The 20,876-nt window shown below is 39.0% G+C and overlaps 1 protein-coding gene across 6 annotated transcripts in view; it reads left to right on the plus strand.

The window, feature by feature from the left end:
• The first annotated feature begins 9,945 nt into the window (after nucleotides 1-9,945).
• Nucleotides 9,946-20,876, plus strand: part of CCDC141 (coiled-coil domain containing 141) — a 105,291-nt gene continuing 94,360 nt past the window's right edge. For all 6 annotated transcript variants that reach the window (XM_074593971.1, XM_074593972.1, XM_074593973.1 and 3 more), the window contains exons 1-3: nucleotides 9,946-10,344; nucleotides 16,480-16,704; nucleotides 18,363-18,485. In XM_074593971.1, the coding sequence (XP_074450072.1) occupies nucleotides 16,603-16,704; nucleotides 18,363-18,485 (225 nt within the window). In that variant the 5' untranslated portion in view covers nucleotides 9,946-10,344; nucleotides 16,480-16,602. The remainder of the gene's footprint in view (nucleotides 10,345-16,479; nucleotides 16,705-18,362; nucleotides 18,486-20,876) is intronic.

Below are 20,876 nucleotides of genomic sequence, written 5' to 3' on the forward strand. Positions count from 1 at the left end.
AAAAATAATAATTCAAAATTAATGGCTTCTCTTCACCTTCAGTGATAAAGGTATTTTTTTTTCTCTCAGGGTATGTTGGCAGAGGAAATCTGATTATTTTTTTGATGCAATGGTACAATATTATGGTAATACTAGTTTAAAACCAACCGAAGTTTCACAGACCTTATTTATTAATATACTTTTTCAATGCAATCTTTTAAAATTTAATTTAGTTGTTCAATTCCATTTGAGAAAGCTGCTGTTACTATGGCTAATATTTGGATGAGATAAATTTATTTAGAAAGAACCCAAATGTGAAAAATTGCATATATTTAATACAAAGCACAAACACAAAAGTAAATTAAGATTATACTCATTTATAAGCAGTGCGTCTCCAATTCTGCAGCATTTTCTTTGTAAATTGAATCTACTTACAGTAAATAATGGTCTGCGGTATAGAATCCCATTAAAATACTGGCTTACAGTAAGCATGTGTTACAAACATTAAGATTATTTGCAGGTTTTTATTTTTTTTTTATTCTATTTTTTATTCTCTTTAGGAGCTCAATAATGCATGCTAAACCAGAACAGTATCAGAAGCTCCTATCTCATTTGTGTGACAGCTGTGTGCGCAACTTGGAACTGATGACCGTTCACCCTAATAACCCCGATATTAATTTTGGCTCGGTGCATGAAGTCCAATCTTGAGGCTGTTCTTATCTGTGTCCAGCATTCCGAGAGGCCAGTGGATTCTCACTTTCACCCTATTGTCTCTGATCAAGACTGATATTAACCCCGTGGGCTGTGCAGCTTTTCTTCTCTCTCGCTGCTCCTTTCCCCTTCCTCTCTGGAATTCCTTGCCTTTAGGGAAATCAAGTGGCTGGTAAGGCGCTATTTACCAGTGATTTGCCCATTTTCTATATATCAGGAATGATAGCAGTTGTTTTCTAGGTCACATTGTGTGAGTCTGACAGGTATTCTGAATCCTCCCTATGAACTCTGAGAATTCCTATCTTACTGAAAGAATGGAATAAACGCCATCTGTTAAGAATGCTGTTGAATGTAACTAATTGAGAGGGACATTTTTGTGCTGGTCTTCTCTCAGTCATTCTACCTTCTATGGTTGTACTTGCTATTGAACCTTTAGAAATGTACAACCCTTAATAGCATACAGAGTCAATGAGATATACAGAGACATGCTAAAGGCAAAGCTGTGCTCAAGTGATCTGTTGTTACTTGTCTGTGCAGGTACTACTGCAAGCAGTAGGGGTGGCTCTACCTGTGCCCCTTGCTCTGCGCTTTCTGGTAGCAAAACTGATTCAGACAATGCAGTTCCAGAAGATGCAAATATGGTGGTTTATACTTTAACATAAATCACCTGCAGTGAGGGATACAGTGCTACATGTAAGATGGGGAGATACCAATAGAATAGGGAAGGACTGATTGTGAGGGTTGTGGTTACCATACTCCTAAGTATATGATGACTAATGACTTGGAAGCAATGGAGTCAACCCTGTTCCATGGTAATTAAATCAATACCGAGAATTTCTAAATTCCTGTTAGCCAAGTTCGGATGCATTTGAAATGTTTCAAAATATGGTAAGCATTTTGTTACTCTTTCTGATAATGTAATCCTGAGTGTGTTTTTTATGACAGTGAACAGTGAGCAGCATTGGAATGGTGATCAACTCGGTAGGTGTCATCCATTTTTAGTGGTGCATCAGTTGGATACGCTGGCAGTTGTATAAAATGCCTATATGCTCTTTTAATTGTGAAAGGTACGTGGGAATTTGTATTTGTTTCCACAAAAATGTTTGATTCTGTTTACTGCTTGACTTTGTATTGTGATTAGTAGGACTAATGGGGTTAATATTTTCTTGGAAAAAGCAGGTTGGGACCATGGAGACTTGTATAGCTTGTGTGACTGACTGTTCAAATAGAGTGACTCTAGAGGTACAGCAGTAGATGGAGAGGGGTTATGTGTGCATTGGGATTGTATAGCACTTCTTATACCACCATGCTAGCCTAAGGATATCAGCATCAGTTGAAGATTTTTTCCATCTCAGTAAAAAAAAAAAGTTAAATTGTCAGCAGGTCATGATCACAAGGAGAGGTTGTCATGGGCTTTCAGCAACAGTAACGACGTGTAATGCATGTAATGATGTTATGTTAACCTCCAATTTCCTGAATTCTTTCTACAGAATAATTTTAATCTGTGTAAAGAGATGATTAGGAAGAAAGGAAGCTTTTGGAGCTACAGATGAAATTCTGTGATAGCACATTACGTGAGCTCTGGAGCTAAAATGCTGAGAAACAGATGAAAGCAAAGATTTGGTGATTCTTAACTTCTCTTCAGACTGTTGCAACAATAAACAGTGAGTCAGCACTGTAAAAATGCCTAGTTATGTCAGACTTCCGTTCTAATTTAAAGAAAAAAATCAGGAGATTGGCCTAAGCGTACAGAATCTCAACCCCCATACGTATGTAACAGCTGCAAAAGCACCTGAATGTGAACTGCAGGGCCAAAAACTGTTTGAGTATCTGGAATTTACATAACATCGTTCCAACAAGGTCTCTTTGGAGAGTTATCTGTTGTCTTTGTCAGGTTTGTGGAAAAGTGATATTCTCTGAAATAAAAGACACAAAGGCAAATAGTCAAGCAGTTATATTACTTCTGGTTCCAACTTGCACAGTCATTTTGGATCTCGGTAGAGGGAGTCTCTTCTGTAGTGTGTCATTTCTACAGTTTCCTATTAGGAAACAACCAATGTGTAGGCTATTGCAGCATTACTCCTGGGGAATCAAAATCAGATGTTTGAAAAGTACACTGCGCTATCATTTTAAAATCACTGATTCCCACAATAATCCCAGTTTTGTTTCCTCCACTTACATAATCCCATCGTTATAGTATTGACGCCTGTCAAGACTGCATCTTAATTGAAAATTCTATTAAAAATTGACTAATTGCATGCCTCTTCAAGGATATGGAGTCAAGGACTTCTTCAAGATATTTTTCATCTGATGCTCAGTGGGATGTAATCTTGTTGTGGAGATTTACTGTGTGGAAATACAGGTAAGACCAAATAACCACACAAAAATAAGCTTGGTTTCCCACTTCCAATGGGTCCCTTTGTACAGATCTTCCAAACACAGGGTAGTTTAGGGCCATTTTTCTGTGACTTCAAGGTTATTTTGGAACCTGAAGGTGAATCGCTAAAGAAACTTGTGAGAACACTTCTGATTCTGTCAAGTTGCAAGACAACATATTAATCAAATATCAAAGGTATTCACCAAAAATAGATGCTTATGTGACTAAAACTTTAATTATGCTAATACAAGAATTTATAGAGACAGGGTATATTTAAAAGTATTTAGTATATATAAAGCATTAATGATACACTTAAGCTCAAAATAGCAGTGAAAAATTAAGGCAATAGCTTTCACTTTTCCTGTCAGAGCTGACTTTAGTTAATATAGGTCTCTATTGCAGCAAAGGTTATGAGAATATAATACAGAGACAAGAGGAAGGCTGAGTCAAGATATGAATTCCTCTCTTAAATGGAGAGCAGAAAAAAATATACTTTCGTAACATTTCAAACATGCTAAGGAAATAGTTTGGAAGAAATTAAAAAGCAAAGTGAAAATACCGATTTTTTTCAGTTGGAAAAGTTCAGCTAATTTTCCAGATACTAGTGATATGTATGGTTTATAAACTGGAGAGCAAAGAGTGAGAAAAACATTTCAAACTTCTGAATTACAAAGAAAAGCAAAGGAACCTTTAATCAGTCTTAAGCTTATCATTTTGAATATCTTAAGAGCAGGTTGTTAAATGGAAACAATCGGTTGCATTGGCTAGAGTTGTGTGGATAACTTAATAATGAACAGAAATGGCAACATATGATTTTTATTGCAGATAAACCACAGATTTTTAAATAATAATGCTGTTTTGTTGGCAGTTTAATGGCAGCATTGAAATATCAAATGTGTTGTGACTACCTAATGCTACAGTAAGAAGTATCTTTTTGTACACAGGTAACTGGCACACAAAGTGTGCTTAAAAATAAGTGTCCTTAAAAGCTTAAAGTAATTTAAAAATGTTAAGCATGTTTTTTTGATAGTTGTACAATTTTAAGTATATACATTTTTACATATTAGCAAGCCTTCTAGCTTGTTCCTCAAACAGCTAGCCATTGATCACTGTCAGACATCACTCATGCGAGCTCCTGTCAGGAAGCCTCTAATACATTTTGGATTTGTACGTAAACGGGAGGAATATTATATGCTGTGTAAAATCTCCTATTTATTTATTAACTCAAACATCTGTGCTTAAAATGTCTGAGTAGACCCAATGCAGTTACCCCTACTCAATATGTAATAGTTTTTCTTTGGGAAGGCTGATTTAGGCACAAACTTACCTGTCAAACTTCTATAGCAAAACATGCCACTGCCTGCCCGTGACCAAAATGACCTGTATGACTGCTTTGCACAGCCAGCGAAAACATCGTTTCTACCTGTGACCATATAAATACACTTCGCCCTTCTGAGGATCCTGATATTACATATCGCAGTCTTGTTCTGTCTACTCTGCTACAACACTGTTGCTGTCAGAAGGCAACATGTGTGTTAAGTAGATTAGAAAATAATGAAAAGGAGGTCTCATGGTAGCTGTCAGTCCTAGAACACGCACAGTAAGATGCTTGGGCAGTTCCGTGTAGGTATGTATTGCACGTAAAATTAGGCTGTGACAGCTCAAAGTAGAAGAACCCTGAGACTTCTGTGAAATCCTGAGAATTGCTGGCTCTATTTGAATGGGCAGAAATGCTCCTCACACAGCATGCTTATAGGTTGGGCCTTAAACTTATTGAGCCCTTTCCTAGATCTTACACCAAGCATTAATTCTAATAATCTATAAATTATGGAAATAAAATGGAGAGTGAAGCTTATTTTAGCTGTAAGAATTTGTGAGAACTGCCTCTGGGAGGAACTGATGGAAGACCTGTTACTGGAGATGTTTTGTATCAGAACAAAGCATAAACAGATACCTCTCAAAACCCCTGATTTTTATTTGTTACTGTTCCCCATTTTTGCAGGAGCAGTCAATGTGTTAATTTCAGTGGTGTAATTCTCAGACGTGGTTCACTCTGTTATGCTTGGTTTGCAGTGTATGTATTGCCATTGCAATTTCTGCTTCCCATGTTCATTTTCTCAGCAAGCGCTGCAGATGCTGGGTAAGTGACAGCACATTCCCACTGTCATTGCTGACTTTACAGGCATGCCTGGATTGCTCATGATCCCCATGCCTCACGGGATCAGAGGCTGCAGAGTTCCAGTGGGCTGGAGGGCTCCAGCAGGACATCAATAGGACGTTTCTCTCAAGTACTGTGCCGGGATGTGCATTTTTTAATTTATTTTTTTTTTTAAGTCTTGGCCAAGTGATAAGTGGCTTTAAATGTTCCATTCTCCTCTTAAGGTTTTTAGACTACTAGGAAAGAGAGCGGTTTTCATGGTGTCTTAACCGTTTCCCCAGGCAAGTGTACAGCATGGTTACTCCATATTTATTATGATTGTGTGATGTGAGTATGACATTTAGAGACTTGGGAACAAGCCATATTCTAAACTGGTACTAAGTGCAGACTGTTCTCTTTCTGAACCTTTGTATGCAGCTCTGCATGCCTCTGTTGGATGATGGATAACTGCAAGCTAGGCTCAGCAGGGGGAAGATTGTACAATGTATTCAACACATTGGACTGCTACTCCGCATATCTGTGGTGATGATGTGACTGTGATGCCCCACTGTCTGCTTTGTATCACTCACTGCCTCTCAGAGTGTGGCCTTCTTCCTCTCCAAGACAAATGTATCCAAAGAAACACAGCAATGTGGTCAGCTGTAGCCAGGGGTTTTATTAATGCTTTGCTTGAAACCGCATCAAAAGGCTGCAGCGAGCCACGTGCTTGATGAGCCCTGTAAGGTTTTTATTTCCACCCATCGTATTTGGACAATTTATTAGGTAGCTACCATTTGCAGGCATCATTTCATGGTGCATTACCTCTGCAGAACCAGTCATTTGTGAAGAAACCAGGGCATTTGCTCCTGCAGGTGACAGAAACATGAACTATTGGAGTTCTGTTTGCTATTTGCTGTTAGCTGTTACCTCTTCTCTAGCTATTGCTTTGTCTTCTGGACCTTATCAGAGATATGTCCACACGTCTACCACTAAACTGTCTTCTCCACTAACAAGTGATCCAACAGACATTTTAAAGAGTCCCTTCATTGTTTCCATGGAAGAATTTGATTTCAGGGTGAAATGGCTGCTACTGCCAATGTGTGTGTGCTGGGAGGGGATGACAGCTGCATTCCCTGCTTCACAGGGTTGCTAGAAAGAAAACCTTATTAATATTCGGGAGTGGGTGTGATGTTATGGTCATGGAAATCATGCACACACCCAGAGGATATAAAAAGCACAGCGCAAATAATTTTCATCTTAGAACACTGAGGTGAAAGGGTATTTTCCTATATATGGTAGTGAGACCTGAAGAGCAGTAGTCAGCAAAAAGAAAGAAGGGAAAACCGAGGAAGTGTAATAAAACCAGTTGGTGAATTGCAAGATTTTAATTTATGATGAAAATATTTATAAAAATCATGTGGTGTCTGTAGGTGGGCTGTAAGGAAGTTTGGGAAGACCAAACTCATCCTTTGAAAGCAGTTAATTAAATACCCTGCAAACAGAAGAAATGTTAACAAAGCAAGAAAAAGTAACTCAGAGAAAGGGGGTTAATTACAGAATACTTACTAAATATCAGATCAAGGTGGGGGGGGAAAAATTTATGCAGCCCATGAAGTACTCTTGCATGCGATTTTTATACTTGGAACACTGAAAGCTAGGTTCTAAAACATAGTTACTACAGATCCTGCTGCATTGACAAGGGATCTAAATATTCCACCTTGCAATTTAAGAGGATGATTTAAGATCTTATTTTTTTTTAATCTGAAGAGTACTGTAAAACATACTGCATGATTTAAATAACCAGTGCAAAAATAGACAAATATGAAACGTTTGCAAATACGATTTGCAAATACATTAGCGTTGTTATTATTTTAAATTTATGCGGTATGTATCCCTTTCACCTCAGGGCCTGACAATATTCCCCAAGAGCGACACCCTGATTTATGGTCACTTGCAGATTAGAGGATAGGAACAGGCTGGAGCAAAACCTACTGCACAGCCAGTGATGCCATGGTATCTTTTGTAAACCTTCTGTAAAAATGTCAGTGTATTTTTGATGTAACCAGTCAAAACCTTAATTTGAAAATTTTTTTTTGCATTATGTGAATTTTACCTCATCACTCTAGCAAACTTATTGTTGCCAGTGAGGACACGGTACTGTTCTCGGGCAAATTAATGTGAAGTCTGAGAACGTATGCCACAGGACTCTGCCTCAAGCATTCTAATATTAAAATTGCGTTAAGATTAAAAACAAAACAAGAACTTGCGTTAAGATTAAAAACAAAACAAGAACATCTGTGCAATTTTAAAAATGCAAGAAGTTTACAGCTGTACTTCATATGATATTTCCTTTTTCCCTTCTCCCCTAGTCCCATTACATACAGAGGGTCCCCAGTGCAGCTTTGTGTCTTAACTGCAAATTTTACCTATAGTGCCTGCCTGCCTTTTGTCCCCACACGGTGAGGAAGATCACAGGATATTATACCAGGAAATCTTGTATCCACCGTATCATTAAACTTAATTTGTATCGTTTTTCAAACAAAGATGGTGATTATTGTCCTGGGCAAATCTATTTTCAAGTGCGAAATTTAAGATAATTAAGCAATGGGGATCCTTAATCAAAGCAGCTGACTGCAGGGTTCACTAGAGGACTGATAATTCAAAAGAAGCTAGTTTGAGAAATTGGAAAAAGTGGTGAAAAAGAAGTTATTACACGATCTGCAGGAAAAGTCCTGGCAAAAGGATCCTGGGCATATTACTGGACACTCCATGATCGATAAAGCTCTTGGAAAAGATACATTCGAGCAACTGGTTTATTCGCGTAATCAACGCTCGTGCTGGTGGCCTGGGGTAAATGTGCATCTGTAAAAGGGTCATAGATACAACCTAGACCTTGCAGGTCTAACACTGATAGCAAGGTCACAGATGGCCAATTTAGTGATTTGTTTTGCAACAACACTGCAGTGTTAAAGTGAACTTCTGACTGTGTTCATTCACTGCGTATTCCTTAGGCCCTGAGCACTGTTTTATTACATACAATTTAGTCTTTAGAATAAAACTCATCTGGGAGCCTAGACCCAAATGTGATTTAAATTGATCCAACACTTAATGTGACATTAGGTTCTCAATCACTGTGTGTGTGACCTTCCCACAAGCTCTTTCAGCTTATACTTAACAGAGACATATCAGTAGCAAGATCTTGAATGATGCAGAGCTCTTTCAATACCCTTGCTACAAAGGGCCAAGTGCCCTTCGCACTTACTGTAGATTGTCAGTCCCTAATTCGTTCTTGCAACTTTCGGCTTCTCCTTCATCATTCATCAAGACTTCTCCTGATTCAAAATCTTGTCCAGTCTTTTGTTTTCCTCCATCTTGTTTGAATTCCTGCTTTTTCTTATCAACCTTCTTAAAATTGTCCTCTCTCCCATTTTTCGCTATTTTACCATGGTGAGAGCTGTCTTCTGCCTCCTGCTGAATTTCAAGAGGAGAAACCTGGGGTCCTGAGGTGGCTGATCATTAATCTGTGTGGTGGAAGAGGCAGAAGCTGCTTGGAGCAGACAGCAGAACAATTCAGTGGCTCCTGAGAGTTTGCCACTTTCCTGACTGCTGTTGGGCATAAGAGAGAAGGAATGCTGTCTTGAAGTCAAGGGATTGAAAGCAGTGCTCTTGGAGACTCGAAACAACAATTACACCTTGGGCACAGCATTGCAGCCACATACTCTGTATGAAGAGCCTGAAGGGACTGTCAGATGGGAACACACTGCCAAGGTGGGCTTTCTCAATACCTCCTGCTTTTTAACCACTTATAAGTATGTCACACAATTCAGCACTTAGGTGAAAGGGACGGGCAGGACCTGGTACGTGCTTGCTGTTTGAGGTACCATGACCTGGAAGAGGGAAATGCGTGACCAGAATGTGCAGAGGAATGCTCAGCAGTGTGAACCTTCAAGTAGCAGAGTTATACAAGATGGAGTTATCCTTTTTTTAAAACAAAACAAGGCACTGCTATTTATAACTCTGCTGATAAATTACTTTTTTAAAAGGATTCTAAAGCCTTGTGGTTCTTTAACACTTAAAATTCAACTCCCCTGCTGATTTTTTCTCTTCTGGGTAAACCCTCCCCAATATCAGATGTCTAAAATAACATGCTATTAGAAGTGAGGCTGTGTAACATAGTTTTGTACTTGTTCTAAATTTAGCTTTCTGAAATTTGTGTCCATTTATATCAACTCTTCCAAACAATAGCAACAATATGGCTTTAATCTTTTGATGTGGTTAGTATGATTATATCTACTTAATTAGTCTCCTGTTAAATTAATGACTCATACTGATCTTTTGCATCATTGCTGGCTGATTACTTTTGATAAGATTGAACAGAGATGTTTCACTCTTAAAAGACAGTCCTAAGAACCCAGTTACACTGATGTAACTGTCTCTTAGAACAGTCTGTGTGATTTTTAACTGATGATTTTATTTCACAAGTTTAATACAGACATCTGCATTCATGTATAAACATTGAAAAAATAATTAAAGGGAAATAGTTTGTCAATACAGCTAAATTCTAAAGGTTAAACACAGAAATTAGTGACATGGACTAAAACTAGCATTTTAGCTGCCTTAGTAGTGGGATGGTTTTCAGCTGCCTTGGGACTTAGATGTAGGTTAAAATCTGCATCTTTATCTTCCTTCTTTACGGGGAGAAAGCGTGGCCTGTCTCACATCTATATTTGGTGCAGAGTGCATACTCCACTGTGCTAACACACCACATCAGGAAGGAATGCCAAATGCTCCCAAGGAATTTAGTAACAAAAGTCCTGCTGGCTTTCCTTACATGCATGCGAAGGAACATATCTTGTGTAATAAACTCTTCTCTTTCTGCTGCTGCTGATGGAGCCGGAAAAACAGAATAATGGACTATCTAATGTCTTTTCATCCTCCTGACAGAGATGAATACATTGGGCTACCGTTGTCTCTGTTGACGAGCTTGCAACTGGGCTGACAAGTGTATGTGCCACCTGTGAGCTGTTAAAACTTTGTCACTTGTGCATTCATCAGAGTACAGCTCCATAGGCTGCGCAGCCTTTGTTTTGGACAACACCCAGTGAGAGAAATGCTGAGCTTCCCCAGGGGTGCTGATGGGGTAAGTCCACTCCAGCTGATTCTGAGGAAACTGGAGATAGCCTCCCTGCCATTTCTTCAGCAAACTTAAGAGGACTTGCTAGTCTCTTTACCTGGGATGTGAGAGAGAATGAGATGTGATCACTTTGTGCTTCACACCTGTATATTGTCTTCCGTTTTGTTTAATCTTTTCACCGCATTCAACAGTTAAAATTTTCATTGTTTATGTTTTGCCATTATATTTATATTTGAATAGCTATCAAGTCAGTTTTTTCTTTCAGTCTTTCGTGTTGCTGTCACTTTAAGGAAAGGTGTAAATCCAGTTTGTGTTTTTTATTGGCTGTGACAGCAAAATAAAATTAAACTTGCAAAGAAAAATGATACCAAGTAATTAATGTGTTTGGATTTGGAGACATCTGTTCAGATGAGTTGGCTTAGAGGTACATCTGTTCATCAATCAGAGCTGCCAATGGCTTCAGAATTATCACAGGGACCTGTGCTCCTCTCTCCCTCTCTTTCTCTTCCTTTCCCTGAGGTGCTTTTTGTCCTCTTCCTCCAGTTTATTGTTGTATGAAACCTCCTCAAGCTTATCTGTGAGTAAGGAATCTAAAGAAATAAACTTTTTGCATAGTGTTGTGCTTCAGAAGGAAAGGAGGTTCTTTCTGAAAGCACTAATGTTTTAACGCATTCTCAGAACAAGAAATTTGTTTTGCTGGAGGGGTTCTTGAGCAGAGACCCCAACACCTCAGTTTTCTACGCTGTCCATCTTGAGTTATGTGCTAAGATAAGAAGAAAGCAGATCAAATGAGCAGGTTATCACCAAGCTTGGTTTATTATTTCTGTATATTTGAAAACAATCAGGGTGATTGTACACTCTTCAGGAATTCAAGTAGTGTGATGCCTAGTGGATAAAAGTGTAAGCAGTCCCTCTGTGTCAGCATTCCTCTTTACCCTTATATAAGCCAGGTAAAGAACAGGAAGGCATTTTTTTTAAATAACAGGTGCTAGAAAGAACGTTCTTTGTTTATATAACATTTAGAAGCTGGAGTTCTAAATTTAAAGGCTATATGAGCTTTCTTAAAATAAGAGTGGAGGTTGAAATGATATAACGTGGTTGCAAGCTCTAGTTGAATTTGCTGGATCTCTTCTATAATTTAATAAACAGTAGGGATTTTAGCTACTATTTTGATAAGTGCTAGGTACAAATAGCATGTCTACTTTGCGGAAATCCTCCACGATCCATGAAGAGGGATATAGGGAAGAGAATGCTTTGGGATGAAAGAGTGGGACATGAAAAATTAATGACCAGTAGACTGAAATGTATCAGATGTCACTGCTTCCCAGGTCTGTTTACTGTATGTTTTTTTTTAAATGTTGTTGTCCTTGGAAACAAACAAATAGTGATTTTGCTCTTACCATTGCACTGAATTAGCGATGGTAAACTGTTTGCCAGTTTCTCGATCTCTGATACACTGTTGTTTTTACAGCTGATAGTGGTTTATTTTTCTTTCACGGAGACATGTTCGGTGTGACAGGGGTGAACCAGGATACCTTTGCTTTTGGTCTTTTCTCCGCTTTGCGTGACGATGCATTTTGGGTAGTTTTTTCTCTTCATGCTGTTTTCTTTAGAGTGTTATAAAGTGTCTTCAGGATTGGTGATGAAGGAGCGAGAGTAGAAGGATTTTTGTTAGGGTGATGCACAGGAAGAATGGTAAGATACAAGCTCTAATGCTTCACTATACTTGTATGTGTTTTATTTAAAATGAATCTGGGAACTATCCAACAATAATCCAAGTAACACAGAATCATAGAATTGCCTAGGTTGGAAGGGACCTTTCAGATCATCCAGGCCAACCATCAACCTAACTCTGACAAAAACCATCACTAAACCCTATCTCTAAGCACTGTGTCTACCCGGCTTTTAAATACCTCCAGGGATGGTGCCTCAGTCACTTCCCTGGGCAGCCTGTTCCAGTGCTTAATAACCCTTTCAGTGTAGAATTTTTTTCCTAATATCCAGTCTAAACCTCCCCTGGCGCAACCCGAGGCCGTTTCCTCTTGTCCTGTCGCCTGTAACTTGGGAGAAGAGACCGACCCCCACCTCTCTACGCCCTCCTTTCAAGCAGTTGTAGAGAGCGAGAAGGTCTCCCCTCAGCCTCCTTTTCTCCAGGCTGAACACCCCCAGCTCCCTCAGCCGCTCCTCATGAGACTTGTGCTCCAGACCCCTCACCAGCTCCGTTGCCCTTCTCTGGACCTGCTCCAGCACCTCAATGTCTTTTTTTGTGGTTTGTTTTTACTGCTTTTTGCTGGGGGGGAGTGGGGTGTCTTTTACCCCTCAGGCACTCTTGCACAGTTTTTTTCTGTGCCTTTACTGGGACTTCTGTGCCTTCTCTTTCCATGGCGGCAAAGATGGCACAACCCCCTTTTTGGGGCCCAGCAGGGTCCCCAGCTTGTTTTAGGGCTGCCTTTTCTTAAGCTCACGGACCCTAAACTGACAGGGAAACGGCTTCTGCCTGTGCTTCAGCTCTTACCTACCTGAAGTTAATCTCATTCACCTCAGCTGGCTCTTTCCCTCCCTTTTGCAGGTAATTAATAACCTCACTTTTGGGAGTGGGGAGTTTCCTCCCCTCACCTCGGTGTTACCTCAGTGACTTCGGCAGCAGAAACTCCTCGCTGGTGTGAGGGGAGTGAGGCCGGGCCGGGCCACCCTTCGCCCCTGGGTGGTCGGGGGATGAAGGGAGGACAGACTTCCCTCGGCTGTGGCCTGTGGCCCAATCTCACCGCTCTGCTGGGAGCCGTGGAGCAGCTTGCACTATTCCTTGCTCTGCCTGGGTGCTGGGAAGTTAGTTTGTGCCTGGCCCCCACTGGTCTTGCCTCTCTGGCCCTAAGCAAAAGGGTAATGTCTGCAAGTGCCTCAGTTCCCTTCTGTTTTCTGGCAGCCTTCATAGTGCAATTCTCTTCAAGAAACACTTCTCTCTAAGTGTTAAGAAAGAGATGGTATTACAAGGTACTGTTCCCCACATGCCATTCATGTGCTTTTTGACCTCAGGGCTGAGGCGTCTCTGTTTCCCCCCTTCCTCCCCTGGCTGCTACTGCTGCTGGGATGGCGTTTATTATTGTTGTTTTTGCTTTTTAGGAATTACAAAACTTGCTAGTATTTCAACCAGTTTGTCATTCTGGAAACTTAAGCAGTGTAGGGTAGAGAGGAGCCTCTTACAGGAGAAATACCTACCTCCTGCTCAACCCTCACCCTGATATGTGGCCTCTGTGGCGGCACAGTCCCCTCTTTATGAAGCTGGGGAGACTTGCAGACTGCTTGCTTTCATGCCTTCATTCCTGACGATACCTGAAAATGGTGCCAACTCAAAAGGTAAGATGGTAGGAGCCAGCAAAAAGCAGCAACCACAGACTTGGAGAGGTGTGACATCTTTGTCCTTCGTTCTGGTGGGGCTGCCAGAGAGAAGGCATTTTCATAGTGTACTGGCAGCTCCAAAGCTCTGAACATAAAGCAGCTCGTCTCCAAGAAAGAATAGGCCCTTTTCCTATGCATAACTGTCAAAACTGTGATTAGCACACTTCCCTTGCCACACATGAGAAAAAGCTGCTGATAAGACACACTCCACATTGAAAATGAAGTGAGTTTTATCATGTTTGCCTCTCAAATCCTTTTTGCCTGCAGTTGTTACAGATAATACCTGACACTATTTACACTAGAGAGACTTGATCTCTTTTTTCTGTTTTCCTGAGATTGTGTCCTTTATTCATTTGTTCAGTTTCGTTCTTTCTTGTGGACAGCTGGTGAATGCTAGTTTCCTCTTGTCCATCTTACTCTCATCTTTCACACAGCAGTGCAAAGGGAAAATATTTCTCTCCACTGACGCAGATAGCCCGCCTGTTTCTGGCTTCTAGCAGGATTTTTGTTTGTTTGTTTCAGACAGAGGAACAGATGACAGAGAGGTAAGTAAACAAGACAGTGAAAGGCATGCTTGTTAAATTTTGTTTCCCTGGACACAGCTGAAAAGGATCATCATGTGATGCCAAAATCCTCAGCTCTTTCTCCCATTTCTGGTTCCTTGCTACCTTTTCTCTGCCTGTTACTCTGATGTTTCCCTGTTTCTATCTTGTATACTTAGCATATGCCAAACAAATATCCATGCATTTGTTATCAGACATTTTGAATCATTTGACTCAGCTGCTGCCGAACTTCCTTATGGTCAACTTCTTGAGTGTGGTGTTTTTCCATGATTTCCAGCTGTCAGCAGTATGAAAAATGATTCCTCGTTTAACCTGGGTGAAAAATATCTCTCATGTCTGGCTACCCTAGCGAAATGATGGATTGGCCCAACTTGTGCCATGAAAAAGTACACTTAAAATGTGCTTCTGAGAGAACAAAAACTCAAGGACACGCTTTGACATACTACCAAAATTGGTTTGTAACTCCTTTTATAAGACTAATGGGGAGTCAGGCTGGTTTTTTTCAATCAGTTTTTTCCAGCAGTCAAGTCCTGTTTGTTCTCAGTCCTGCCTGCAGGGTGAAAAATCCAAAGTCGCTTGTCTTCAGAAATGTTTTTTGGAAATCTTAAGTATTTAGCAAGCTTTGTGCAATGGATCCATCTTCTATACAAACGAAAATAGGGGGTGCTCTTCTGTTTCAATTTTGAGGTTTTCTACGGGACTTCTGTCCTCCAGTTTTTTGTGGCCATTAAATTTCTTTGAGTTCCGCCATACCTATTACACGAATACCCACATGAGTGTCATGAATATCTACATAATGTTTCAGTGGCAGGGGTCCATGGACCTCTCTCAGGTGTTACAAGGAGTTTCGGAAAACTATGTGGTATTTGTCCCCTTGTTGGCAGCTTGAGGGTTCATGGCTTGAGGGTTCATGGCTCTGTTTTTGGCACAAGGGGTGGGAAAAGTGTTGTTTTGATTTGCCAAGCCTATTTAGTTCAGCACAAACCACAACAAGGTGCTTCTGGATACCACGTTTGAAACTCATGGTTTGAAGATGGCGATCAGATTAAGATTATAATCTGCCAACAGTTGTGGGGTGTGGCAGGGGGGGGAAAGGACGAAGGACAAACAAACAAAAAATCTCAGACCTTGACACATCCGTTCAAACCCTAATCTTCTTCCAGTTCAAAATATTTTAGAATTTTCTCCCAGATCTTGGTTTCGTTGCAGGTGTGTGTTCTAGTTTGCAATTAGCAAATCTAGTTTATATAAAAACATATCTAAATGTTAGATATTTTTAAACAAACAAGCAAGCAGATGCTTGAAGGAGAGTTATGCGTGTGGTTTCTTGGGTGGAATTGTGTTTCCAGAGTGACCTGCGAACCTAAACACCAGTGTGACTTTCTCAGCTGTTCTGTGGAAGGAAATCTAGCAGCTGCTGTCTCCTACTGCGGGCTACTTGTGGCATGCTCTGGGCTTCTGGCAATGGAATTAATGTGCCAAACCAAGACTGTGATTTAAACGTGTCTATTCATTTCCCTGGACTGAATAAAAAAACTTAAGTTGAGTTTAAACAATTATCAGAGGGGTCTTCCTTATGCTCACTTGGAACAAAATGAAGACTATAGAAACAACTGATGATTAAATTGAAAAGCAGGTAAATTATCTTAATTTTAGGCAGGAATAAAACACTCCTTAAGAATTCACACAAAGTACTTGATTTCCTTCTCTGGTTGTTACAGTCACTGTACTTTAAAATATTTTTGGATTAAAAATCCCCTGTCTGTTTTGATTCAGCATCTGACGTATGTACACATGTTCATCCTGTTTAAATCTTTTGACTCGGTGGAAGAATTTCGTTGTGCAAATATATTCAGTAACTAGTAAACGAGAAAATATTTTACTTGTAGAATGTGAAAATATAGACTGTATAGTTGCATGTTTTGAAACCTCAAACACTGTGTTTGTCTTTATAGACTCAATAGTAGATTTTTTTTCTGGCTATTTTAATTTGAAAATCTTTTTTCCTTTGGTTAGCAAGTGTCAGGTGATGTTCATGGAAGAAGCCCTTCACACTTCAGATGGTGACAAAAAAGAACAGGCAGCTTAATGCTACCAAACTAGGGGTGTGTCAAATCTCTCTCAAGAATGATAAACTCAATGGAGTTGTCTATTTTTAACCTCCTGTTCTTTCCTTTGGCAGACTAATCAGTGTTAGCTGAGCTGTTTCACTCAATGAATCCGAGCAACTTTGTGAAATGGACACCGTGCCTTGCAAGAGCATTTCAAGTCTTCTTTAATGTATGAAGTCCCATTTTGAAACACCATGTCAAATGAAGCCAGTTCGGAGCAGAAGCTTTCTACAACAACAGTCAGTTCAGTTGCTGTTCAGGCCGGGGATGCCAGTATTGTTATAGCTGTGCTTAAGGTAAGGCAGCAACTGCCAGCATGTCTGTTTTTGGCTTGCTTCTACTCAGGGATTACTACTTTTAAATGTTCTCTGCAAATGAAGAGCTAGAATAAAATGATATGGCAAGGTCATTTAATCAGTTAATATCTAATAGAGCTTCCTTGGAAGTTAACCTTGTTTCTGTTCACGATTTCTGTTTGTGTTTTGGGGGTTTTCTTTTGTTTGCTTTTGAGTTGTGGGGTGGTTTTTTTTTTTTCTTTTTTCTTTTAAATAGAGTAAATAACTTGACCAAAATATGTAGGCTCTTGCAGGCAAAAAATTCCTCTTACTTTGTTTAAAAAGTAAGAGATAAATGCAGAGTGCCATAGAAATGCGTTAATAAGTATGATGTTACCTTTAATTGTAGTTGAGACTCCTCCAGAGTTATTTTTAAACTATACTCAGTGATAATTTTACATAATTAGTCTACCAACTCCATAAATGCAGATTGTGTGTCTTTTTTTTTTTTTTTGAAGTATTTTGGAGGGGCGGGGGGCAGGGGGAAAGCCTAAATCTGATAATGAGTGGTTATTTTTGAAAGCTGTAAATTCACGTTTCCATGTGTTTTAGTAGAAGCCCTTGTGTGTTTATAGTTGTGCTTATAAGCACCTATGGGCCTGTTCTGTTGGCTGGAATCTGCACCTACAGCTTGCACAAAATTTGGCATGTGGAGAATTTATTGGCAGTTTGATTCTTCATTCTCCTGGCAACTTGGAAAACTCGCTAGCCTCAGCCACTAGAGTTTGTCAGTACTGCAGAATAAGGTGATAATGAATTGGGCTGTCACTGAATTAGGGTGATTATTCAGGGTGGAGTTACCTCAGTTGTGCCATCAGGAAAGTTCTCTCTTATTCAGTTCTCGCCCTTCCTGGTAGACTCTGTCTGCCTCTGCAGGGGAGTAATTTCGTTTAAAGGAGGCTTAAGTTTAGGGTGAAGATATTTATTTTTCCCTTGTGTGCTGTGGGAACCATGCTAGCCTCCAGTGACATCACTGCTTCGTTCCTTATCACCATCCTCTCCGAGTAATACTTCTCGGACTGTAGCAGTGAGGAAAGAATTAGCTATGCTCTGGGTTGCTGTCAAGCTTCCTTTCTTTATGTATCCTCAATGGGATGCTGCTGTTTGGGTTCCTATTCCAAAGGCTATTAAGTGTCCCTGCTCCTAGTTATGTGATCTTCTCTCTAGACATATATTCACTACACAGGTATGCTGGATCTGTGTGGTAGAAATAAGATTTGGGGTTATGGCGTCGGCATCTGCTGTAATATATTTGTAACTTCTGCCCACCCTCCACCCACCAAGTTTCCTTAACTATCTATGCGATCCTCAGCTGAAAGGGGAGATGAGTTGTAGAAACCTTTTTTGGCTCATTGTGATAATTTTATTCTTCACAGGCAAAACCAAAATTGCTGCAGCTATTGGGGTAAGACTAGAGTCTGGGATTTTGATACCTATTTCAAATGAAATTAAGTTTATATTGTATGCTCAGTGTCTTCATTCTGCAGTTGAATACGTGTTTATGGGTGTCTGTGCTCCTGTGACTGTGTAAAGTATGTGTGACCTGAGAGCCTGTGTGAGTGAAAAAGATGACGGAAAGCTTGTGTTTTCTGAAGGCTGTAATTGTTTACTTATTACAGTGTGGAAAATGGGTGAAGCTTCAGCTGGCTGAATCAACACCAAACTTACTAGAAATTGGCAGCAATCAAGATGAGACTAAAAAACTACTGCAAGATCATGAATTCCTCCTAGCTAAACTTAAGGTAAGATGTGATAAGACCACACAAAAATACATCTAGTCATTATAGTTCAGGTACAACAGTTGACATAGCTCCCTGGGCCTCCTGTTGCAATGTGATTGTTAGGTTAAACTCCACATAGAAAATAATATGTTCAGTCTTTTTTAGCGTAACTGATCAAAGTTAGGCCTCTGCACTGGAAAAATACTCTCAGTGTTAATTACTATTTTCTGACAACAGCAGTAAAGATGCACTTTTTTTTCCACTTCAAATATTACTGCTAAGTCAAGTGAAAAATTCCTGTAGCCCTCAGTAACTTAAATATAATGGAATGTCAATTTTTTTTTATTCTTCAATGTCATGAAATGTTTTGATTCGGTTATAACAGCTGTAAACACAGGCAAGCTCTCTGTAAGTGTGCAGTAGATATTCCAGGCACACTTTTATTGAATATTAATTGATGCAAGTTATGGTAAGAAGGATATTATAAAATTAAATATTGCTTGTCTTGAGCTAGGAAGATTTTAGCTAAGTAACAGATCTAAAATCAGATTTTAGCATAGTTGAGAGCAGATTATAACAACACTGACATTTGGACAGAGTGATATGCTTGCATGAAAAAGCCTGAATTATTTTAAATGTGTGTGTTTGACACTGGTAAGCACCTAAAGGCAACTAAGAAGAATTTTTTTTTCTCATGTTTCGATAGGGCAGATTGACTTTATATCTGTAGACAAATAAATTCCTCTAAAATTTTGGAGCTGTGCACAGCAATTTATTTTAGTAGATTCCATCTATTTTATTTTTTTGAGATTACATAAAATTCAGATCTGAAAAAGCAAACATCATCTAGATAGGATCAAGTGCATTTGATTTATATACTAGTGACTATGTGTTTTCCCAGTCATTATAAATATCTAACATATGTGAGGTAATTTTAATACAGTATATAGAGAATGTAATCTAATATGGTGCATAGTGTGGATTTTGAATAGTATGAAGAATAGCATTACAAAACAAAAAAACCACCCTCTCCCCCCAAAAAAACCCCACCCAAACCCCAGTTAGCATGGTTCTGTTATCTTTACTTATGCAAGTTCCTCATCTTCATTGCCATCAGTGCTAAACTCAGGCATTCGTAGAATAAGCTGCTGTATTCTGTTTGATCAATTCAGAATTAGCTGAGTTCTTACACACTGGCAAGAGGAAAAAGCAGAGTTTTGTATTCCAGTTGTCAGAAAAAATTTTAAAGAGTGGAAAATGAAAACATGGTAATTCCAATTTTTAAGAGAAAAACAAAGGTTCAAATAACATTTTACCATCAAGTCAAACCTTAGTGTTATATATTTATAGTAAATATTGTTCACTAGGAGGTAGAAAATAATATAAATTTTGCTTTAAGAGAGACCTTGTAGTTTTTCTTGGAAACTTGTAAGGACATGAACAGGGACAGTAAAACAATAAAGCCCTCTCCATATACTCCAACTTGAAATCTTATTATTATAGAAAACAGAAAGAAAAAAAAAAAAGGCAAAAAAACCCTGAAAAGCTGTTATATATGAAATCTCTAGATGTACCGCCAAGCTGCTATTCCATTTTTTGTTTTAAAAGCTTAAAACTTTAAATTTAGTTTTGGATATGTTTCTTTTCATTAAAAAAATTACTTAAATAGTGGAAAAAATGAATAATTCAAAAACATTTCATGCTCTCTGATGCTCATTTAAATGTTTGACTTTCTCTTACTATTAGTCTAGATGTATGGAACCTTAAGTTTGTTTTTCATTTGGCAGCATTTACATTGTACCTTGCACGTTGTACCTTGTGAGCATTCCACTCACAGTAAACAATAAAATAATCGCAAATATTTTAGGCAATATTGATGAAAATGCTAAAATTTTTCACTCCTATTTGTGAGGTCTTGTGACTGATTGCTTGAACCCTTATGTGCCTGATCCATACTTGGATCCCCAAAGATTAATAGGTTATATCAGATCAGAACGCATAAATTGTTAAAGAATGCATGTCATCCAAATACATCAGGAATGAACACTCATTATTTCATGTTTTATACCTGCAGTCCTTGCAAAATTCAGCATTGATTAATCACCATTCTATAAAAGGATTAAGTTCAAAATGACTTTTTTTTTCCCTCAATAATTTAAGAGCTGCAATAATACAGGACTTGCAATATCATTAAAATTTGTCATGACTGTGCATTTTTCGGACATGGCCCCTTCTGTCTTATAGTAAGCTGTTAACACTTGTCAGTAATTGTTCAGTCTTAAGTTACTAAATCGACTAATCACAAGTTTTTACAGGACAATTCTAAGTCTTTGAAGTATTGATTATAATAATTTTTTCCACTTAGCATTTGTTAATGAATTATGCATTAGCTACGTGAAGATGGATAAAGAG

The sequence above is a fragment of the Larus michahellis genome, chromosome 7, assembly GCF_964199755.1.
Source record: "Larus michahellis chromosome 7, bLarMic1.1, whole genome shotgun sequence".
Taxonomy (NCBI): Eukaryota; Metazoa; Chordata; class Aves; order Charadriiformes; family Laridae; genus Larus; species Larus michahellis.